This window comes from Halyomorpha halys, unplaced genomic scaffold (assembly GCF_000696795.3).
Source record: "Halyomorpha halys isolate HHAL.00 unplaced genomic scaffold, Hhal_1.1 Scaffold71.1, whole genome shotgun sequence".
Lineage (NCBI taxonomy): Eukaryota > Metazoa > Arthropoda > Insecta > Hemiptera > Pentatomidae > Halyomorpha > Halyomorpha halys.
Window position 1 is genome coordinate 1,493,512 of NW_027107476.1, and position 9,331 is coordinate 1,502,842.

General features: G+C 27.6%; 1 protein-coding gene across 3 annotated transcripts in view; it reads left to right on the forward strand.

The window, feature by feature from the left end:
• Nucleotides 1–6,470, forward strand: part of Cpr (Cytochrome P450 reductase) — an 81,163-nt gene extending 74,693 nt beyond the window's left edge. For all 3 annotated transcript variants that reach the window (XM_014438959.2, XM_014438958.3, XM_014438960.2), the window contains exons 6-15: nt 449–640; nt 1,216–1,343; nt 1,426–1,533; nt 2,374–2,507; nt 2,590–2,787; nt 3,193–3,359; nt 3,687–3,790; nt 3,904–4,010; nt 4,686–4,807; nt 6,154–6,470. In XM_014438959.2, the coding sequence (XP_014294445.1) occupies nt 449–640; nt 1,216–1,343; nt 1,426–1,533; nt 2,374–2,507; nt 2,590–2,787; nt 3,193–3,359; nt 3,687–3,790; nt 3,904–4,010; nt 4,686–4,807; nt 6,154–6,298 (1,405 nt within the window). In that variant the 3' untranslated portion in view covers nt 6,299–6,470. The remainder of the gene's footprint in view (nt 1–448; nt 641–1,215; nt 1,344–1,425; nt 1,534–2,373; nt 2,508–2,589; nt 2,788–3,192; nt 3,360–3,686; nt 3,791–3,903; nt 4,011–4,685; nt 4,808–6,153) is intronic.
• Nucleotides 6,471–9,331: the final 2,861 nt, after the last annotated feature.

Here is a 9,331-nt window from a genome sequence, read left to right on the forward strand (position 1 = left end):
TATGTAGAAAATTTGCATTTTTAAGTTGCTATTATTTTAATAATATGCAATATAATTACTGCAAAATATTTTATGGAATCCCTGGAGTTATTATTTTCGATATTATGTCTATGTCAATAATCTCACTTAAACTTTTAATTTGAGATTTTGGTATTGTCTCTATATTGGAGAGAACACAGGTGATTAATCATTAATAAATCAACCCGCAGGATCATACAGGCTGATACATTTTTTTATATGGCCATAGGATTAGATTTAAGCTGTTCTCTATGAGTATCTTAATAGTTCTGTTATAACTCTTTCTGTTGCAATTTACATAATATGTGTTATGGCATTTTAGTATTATTCATAACATCAGTACTACATAAGTATTTCTTCTGTTTTCATAATAATATTATTTGTTTTATACCAATGTCTCATAAATATATTGTATCATTCTATATTTCAGTATTGAAGATGATTTCATCACTTGGAAAGACGGACTATGGCCAACAGTTTGTGAGTTCTTCAGTATTGAAGCTTCTGGTGAGGAATTTAATATGAGGCAATACAGAGTGACTGAGCATGACAAGGAAGCACTTCCAGACCGTATCTATACTGGAGAAATTGCCAGGATATTTTCTTACAAGAACCAAAAACCGTTAGTATCTCATTGTATTTTACATATATATTTTTTTATTTTTGAATTATTCATTAAGTGAGACTGAAAAAATTATATCTAATAAAAATTAAGTCCTCTAATTTATGATAATTCTATACTTAAATAAAAGCTATTATTAGTTTGTTGAAACTTTCCTATTATTTTTTATGACCATCTATCAATTGGTGGTTTATAGACACAAATTTAATAAAAAAATAATAATTTATCAAAAAGCATCATTGCAAAGTATTACAATAATAGTTACATGTGTTATAAAATAAGTAGTTAGCATGTTTATTTTGATAAATATAGCGAATTTGATTTGAATTTTTTCATTTCCAGTATTCAACTTGTATTTAATTCTCTCTCTCTCTCTCTCTCTCTCTATATATATATATATATATATATATATATATATATACTAAATACTAAACCTCACCTTATTTAAAATGTATTTATATTTACTTTGAATTTTATATGGTTGGTAAGGGCTATTTTTAGAATTTCATCACTTTTTAATATGAATATAATTGTTTAGAATATTAATCATGAAAAAATTTCTATTGATGTTGTAGACCATATGACATGAAGAATCCATTCCTTACTCCAGTCAGGGTTAACAGAGAACTTCATAAGGGTGGAGATAGGTCGTGCATGCACATTGAATTTGATCTAGAAGGATCAAAACTGAGATATGACAGTGGTGAGCATGAAACTAAATGTTGAGAATATGTGTATTTCCTTATATCTTTGCTCTTGCGATTCTTATATTTTTTGTTGTTCAGGTGATCACGCTGCAGTATATCCTGAAAACCGAGTAGAATTAGTAAATAGGATAGGGGAGTTACTGGAAGTAGATCTTGATACAGTGTTTACACTTACAAATACTGACGGTGAGTTAGAGGATTAATTATTTGATCTTTATTTTAATTTATTAATTCTAAAAGAAGTTTTAAACTTATCTTAATTATAATTGTTGGACCACAGTGTGCATAAATGTTACTAACAAAATGAGGTATAAACTTACAAATTCATGCACACGTTTATCAGGAGAAAAGGAAACCACACATTCGTAGCATAGGTTAGGTACCATTACTGTAGCAAAAACAAAAAATTATGAATCCTATGACAAAGAAAACAAATGAGATATTCTCATAATAAAAGGTCCTGAATTAAAATAAAAAAAGAAATAAGTTAGGCTTATAAATTTAAAAAATAGTGATAGATAAATGGATTAGTTAAGAAAGAAGTACATACCAAGTTTTGAATTTTTTTCCGATTTTTCAATTTTTGAAGTTTATCTAATGAAAACAAAGTGTAATATTTTTTTAAAGCTTGAGTCTATTTATGTACCTCCTTTCAAAAATATCAATGAAACGTTGATTGTCACTAAGCTACTTAGTTGGTCCAATATCCTCTCGGATGACTTACTTTTAATTCAACATTGTACTCTAAATTATTCAATACTAATATTTTAAAGTTTCTTTGAGAAGATTAAAGTAGCTATTAGTGTAGTATTTATTAGCTCGACCATTAAGTATTTTACTTTTCAGGAGTATTTTAGTTGAATTTCGTAATTGTGAAATTGTTTAAGTACAAACCTATTCCTTTAGAAACTATTTGCTTGACTTTTTCTAATAACTACATTTTTCCACCATTTGTTTTTACTAAAATAAAGTCTCCATGGACTGATGTAATAAGAGGTTAGTTCATATATGTTGTACATTTTTCAGAGGACTCTAGCAAACGTCATCCATTCCCTTGTCCTACTTCATACAGAACCGCTTTGACATATTATGTAGATATTTCTGGAAAGCCAAGAACCCACGTACTGAAAGAATTGGCTGAATACGCATCAGACCCTAAGGTATTATATATACTTTATTATAAATTTATACATTAGTCCTTAAATGTATAATTTTATTATTGTAAGTTTTGTTAACGAATAGGAAGCAGCACACCTTAAGATGATGGCTAGCACATCTCCTGAGGGAAAACAACTCTACAACCAGTGGATAGTTGAAGATAACAGGAGCATTGTCCACGTTCTTGAAGATATGAAGTCAGTGAAACCTAAGATAGACCATCTTTGTGAACTTCTTCCTCGTTTACAATGCAGATACTACTCAATATCATCTTCCGGAAAGGTACTAACTTCATAATTATTTGCTGTGACAAAAAAAAAAATAAAAGTAATATCTAGTTTTTTACCATAAAATTACTAAAACATGATCTGTTATGTTACATTAATGTTGTTATGTATAATGTTAATTTGAACATTAATGTAGCAAATAAATATTATTAAAATTTATTAAGTAATCAATATATGCTGTATTGGGTACTAATAATATCCCAATGTTTTAAAAGATATTCAATTCTCTGGTGACAAAAGGATGCTCTTAAAAAAGGAAAGTTCAATTAAAATAAAAATCCTGAAATTGTTTTTGGTACATTTCTTTAGAAATACCTCTTTAAAACATACAATTTTGAAAGATATATATTCTGTGAAGTATAAATTAAATTAATGAACTATTCATTTTTTTTTCTTAAAGTTACATCCCAACCGTGTACATATCACTGCTGTTCGTGTTGAATATGACACTCCGACAAACCGTCATGTCCATGGTGTTGCTACTTCATGGCTTGCTGAGAAGATCCCAAAAGGAGACGGAAGTGAAGATCCAGTTGTACCATTATTTATTAGGAAGTCCCAATTCAAGTAAGATTATTGTTTCATCATTCTTTTTTTTTTAAGTTTCTTGTTATTTACTCTAATTTATATTACAAAATGTTTTGTATAAGTATGGCAATCTGAAACTATTTTGATATAATTTCCCATTCTCCTGAAATTTTATTTATTGATTATTGCCTTCAATTCTAAAGAGTTTATTTTAGATAACTTAGTATACAATTTTTATATTCTTTATGAATGTAAATCATATTAGATTCCTGATTAGTATCAGTCTAAATATGCCAAATTTAGAATTGGTTAATTAATCTTTTTTTAATTTCCATTTTATATCAACTTTACTTTTTATTTTTTAAGATTGCCTACAAAAACACAAACTCCTATTATTATGATAGGACCTGGAACTGGGCTTGCCCCTTTCCGAGGATTCATCCAGGAGAGAGATATGGCCAAAAAAGAAGGTAATTTATGCTCTTAAATTAGTTTACCTAAACATTCTCATGAGTGATGGCTGTAAAATGTCATATCCTATTTATAAATTTCATGATAAACATTGCTGAAATTTTAAATTCAGGAAAGCCAGTTGGAGAGACTATATTGTATTTTGGATGTAGAAAGAAGTCTGAAGACTTCATCTATGAAGAGGAGCTTAATGAGTTTGTCCAGAATGGATCATTGAAGGTGAGGTGTTTTTATTTTTTTTTTGTATATTACCTACTGAATATAGTCACACAAAAACCATTTTATAAATAAAATTTTCACATCTAATTTTAAATAAATATATCATGTGCATGACTATGAGACTTATCCATAGTGATAGTGAAAGCTGATCAGATTTTTCTCCAAATAATTATTATGAAACCCTTAATCTGATTGGAGTAGGGAAAGAGTTTGTTCAAATTATATAGTCTGTTATTTGTTTATGTTTGGTGTAACTAATATCAATATATCACTCTAAAAAATATTACAATTGTCATGCTTTGTAATTTTTGTGTACAGTATAATTAAGTTTATCAATTAATTAAATCATATTAAAGAATAAACTCAGTTTATTCAATATTTTGTAGTTGTTGTTGTTGGTTGGAGCTTTTGGGCATAAAACCCTGAGGTCATCAACGCCCACAATATTTTGTAGTTCACGATACTATATATTATTGCTTTGTAATGGTTAGGCAAATTTTTAATTGCAATTGTAATTGTAACTTTGTAATTGTTAGGCAAATGGTAATAAAAGCTATGTGGAGGGGGGGTGGGGATAAACTGTTTACCTATATTTTCTCTACAGCCTACTTGGCTGAAAAGTAATTTTCTATGGCTTTTAAAATTATTCTATTAAAAATTGATTTTAATTTCCAGATGTACGTTGCCTTTTCTCGTGACCAGGCAGAAAAAGTTTATGTTACTCACCTATTATCTAAAAATGCTGATGAAATTTGGAATGTTATCGGTTTAAACAATGGACATTTTTACATTTGTGGGTAAGTAAATCTTACAATTCTTGAATATTTTAAAAATTTTATCTAGTTCAAATAGTAGTGACAGAAAATTTTTTTTTTGTCATCTTCCTTTAGGTAAGTAATTCTGATCTTTGTTTTGTTAAAATTTATTGAACTTTAAAATACAGTAAAACCTCAGTAACTGACTCTTATGATTTCAAACCCTGAAATACCAACTGATGGAGTTCACAATTAATATTTTTCTGAAAATATCAATCAAATTGAGCCCCACTCCTAATATTTTAGTTTTATTTCAAAAACTGAATTGAAAAAGTACTGACATAAACTGTGAAGTTGAGGACAATGTTGAAAACTATACAGTGATTTTGAAAAGGTAGATAATTTCCAGATTATCTGATTATGTTATATTATAAAATCAGTGATGTTGACAAATAAAGTTTATGAAAAATGACCATGATTATGATGCATTGAATAGCAAAGATATAATACCTGCCCATACCAGGACATCAAAGGAAATTGGAAGGGATCATCCAAAAATCTAAAAATTAGTCTCAGCAAAGGAAGCTTGTGAAATAGAAAATGGATTATTAAATATTGTATTTTTTTATTCATCTATGTAATTACATAAATTACTATGTATACACTTTTTCTAAAATTCTATGAATTCAGGTTTTAAGAATATTTTAAACAATAATGATGACAAGACAATTTTTTTTATATTAAACAGTGTGATTAGATAAAAAGGCTCTTTTTATATCAATTTCATTTTAAATTATAGGATATTCTTCTGCCAAATAAATTGCATCTTGTCATTAATTATATGAAAATTGGAATCTATTTAAATATTAAAATGAAGTATTAGAAACACTCGATTGAGGGTATTGAATGCACAAGGTCCAGTTTACATGAATTTTATTATTTTTTCTCTCCATAGTTTGCTCTGTGATGACTCAGAGTAGGCTTTATTTCTATCGATCTTTTATACTATTTTGGATTTCCTGAACCCTCCAAGAAATTTAGTGACTAAAATTTGCCTGGTATTATTAAGTTTAGGTCTTTGTCAAAGTTAGCAACTTAAGTTACAGCTTAGCTACTTACAAAGTAATTATTGTTCATTAGTCTAAAATTAATGAAATTTGATGGAAGACCACATAGCCCTGCCATCTTCAATCATTAGTATGGTTCATATTAATTAAAACATTTACTCAATGATTGAGAATGCTTTTAGAAAGTTTGTTAAAAACAAAATTTCATCATATAATTTTCTTATTTATGAATGAATCCCATTGTGTGAGAAATAAATATTGTTATTTATTCCAGTAATTATTCTAAATATTATTTATACATATATAAATATCTGTTTGCAGAGATGCTCGTTCGATGGCTAAGGATGTTCAAGCCATCCTACTCAAAGTGATTCAAGAGAAGGGCAATATGAGTGAAAAAGAAGCCCAAGCATTTTTCAAGAAAATGGAAAGCCAGAAGAGATACTCTGCCGACGTCTGGAGTTAAGGACCCATTCAATATAAGTCCATTCCTTAATTTGGCCCCATTGGTGGCCAGGACCTATATTTTATGTTGTGTATTGAATGCACTAAACAAAAATTTTATTTTTGTTTTGTTGATTTGTTGTTTTTATTTATAAATTTTATGTTTAGATGAAAATACATATACAATGATCATTGATAGGTTTAAATTTTTTTAAATAGGAAAAAAAATTTAATCAATTTCTCTTTGAAGCATAAATTATCAATCAGTCCTCAATAATTACTTTTAATGTGATACCCATTAAAATAATTATTACCATTTTATTTAGTAATTGTTCTAGTAAAATTTATTAATATTTGTTAATAGAATATATTTTTAGTTTCATTGATATCATAACTCGACAAGAGTTAGGTTTCAAAGTATGATTGAGTATGGTAAAAGCCGTGATGATTGTTACCATCACACATAGAAGGGTATATCAAAAATATATTTAAGTAATGTATTTTTGCCCTTAAATAGACAACTGTAACTAAGTACAACCTTCTGTATTCACGAACAATGTCAAAGCATAACTATGCCTACTATGATTGTGATGATTTTTATTTGTGCCTTTTACAAATTTTATATTTATAAATTATGAAAATATAAGAATTTAAAATTGAAGAGAATAAATAATTTTTGTAAAAAAAGTGTTTTTTATTTTGAAAGTCCCAGAACACATGTAACTCATAAATCTAATGATTTTCCAATAATAATATTGAACCTTGTGATTATATTAAATGTATAATTTCATGTACCATATTTGTGATAAAGTGGATTTTATAACTGCTCATGAAATTGAAAACTAAGATTTAATTAATATTTTTTTCTATAAAGGTAAGAGGTCTGAAAGGGGCCTAATGAGTCTCTTTTCTAATGAGTCTGTAATAAAATAAATGGTCATTTTAAAGAATTCATGAAATAAAACTGTTACAACAGTTTAGATAACAAAAATTATATATAGTTTACTGTAGCATACAGCTTTATGTCCCGACAAACATCATAAAAAAATGCTGAGCTTCGGTTATTTATTTCATCTATTCATAAATCAATGACAAACCATTATATATAGTTAGGATATGTACCACAAGTATAGATAGGGATATTAAAAAATGGCGGCTGTTTCAAAACCTTAAAAAAACATTGATTTTTCATTCAGAGCTCTTAAAAACTACCAACAACACTAGAAAATTTAAGGGAACATTATTTAAAGAAGAGTAAATTTGCTGAAATATTAGTTCTAAGAGAGCTATTTACGTCCAATAGTTCTAGAGATATAGCTTTTTAAAAAGTGAAATTTCTTAAAAATCTACTGCAAGATTAGTGGTTAGTTAATTTATTTTGAGAAATAAATGATAGATGTCTATTAGCACTCAAATTAAAACTAGTTTAATGAACTATGAAGAAGTTTATAACCTTTACCTTCGTAGGAATGGTAGTTTTCATCATATTTGCTAAAATAAATTGATTTATATTTGTTCGGACAATAAATTTGATTATGATAAACTTTATTTCAGAAACCAAGGACGTACCAGCTCTCAAATTAAAGCTAGTTAAATTTACTACAAAATAGTTAATTATGTTTATCTTTGTAGGAGTAGTAGTTTTTATGATGATATTTGACAAAATAAATTCACAAAATGTTAATTTCTAGTTGTTCATATAAAATGTTGGATTTTTAAAAAAATATATCTCTAGATCCATAAGACGCACATATGTCTGCCAACACTCAAAATAAAGGAAATTTAACTTAATATAAAGTAGTTAATGACACTTATCTTCGTAGGGGTAGTAGTTTTTATGATATTCACATATGAATATAAATTTGGTAAAGGAAAATTTGTCCGAATAACTATAAATCAATTTTATGCCTATACTTGGCAGACTCATCAATTTTTACTATTAATTATACATAGTTTTTATTAAAGTAATCAGAAATTGGGGTGAGTTAACTGCCTTTCTTCTCCTTTTGGGTTTTGTACTATTCAGTCAAATCGTCATAACTGGTCACTCGAATTAGGATGTCTTCACTTTTTTAATATGCTCTCTGAGTTGGTCCAATGTTGAAAAATTTTCTAATTCCTCCTACCACTGCAAACCACAGTTATCATGAAAAAAATTGCTAATATTTTTATACTTTTCCTCGTTTTTATTACTATCTCCAAAAGTATCAGTCCCACAGAAAATAGGTAAGTTGTTTTTTATATTTATTTAGGTTGTATAATTTTTGAGACTATATAAAAGTTTATGCTGATATGTTTCCCAAGATAGTACTCGGTTAATTTTGAGATTTATCTTGAAAAATTTAAACTTTTAGGTTGTTATTGCTTAGTAGCAAACTCTATGGTAAATAGATCTACAAAGTTTGACATAATAACATTTATAGTAGAGGTAAATGGTTGAAGTTTAACATAATACTGGTTTTGCCAGGTCCTATATACCTTGTGAGATGTTTTAAAAAATGAAAAAAAAAAAAACAAAATGGTTATTTATATACAGTTACCACTCTACATGTATGATTCATTTTCATTAACTTTGTGAATTTCACTTATTATTATATATCAATGGGTGTTTAGTACAAATAAATTATCAAAATATAATTTTAAGTACATAATGGTGTTATTTTATTATTTAAAGAAGATATGTAATGGAGGACTCTACTATTAAAAGATGTGGGTGAATTTTGTTTTATTTGATTTAAATTTTTTTGGCCTAAAATCATATCTGGATTTATTTATGGATGAACTTTGATATACTAGCTCATACTTTGGTTATTACCACCATTCAACAAGTTATTAAAGATTTCATTTGATGAACTTCTCAGTAGTTCAATCGTTAGCATTATAGTTTCATTGATTTTCCAGATTGATCAGTTTTAGCTGTTTTATTAGATTTGTGGTTGTCAAATTAAATAAATCCCAATATACATTGACTTGGACCTGGACCTGCCTTCACATAACCTTAACATCAATACTTGGTTAAAGTATAAGTAGATGGTCAGGGTTGCGGTCAAAAAAA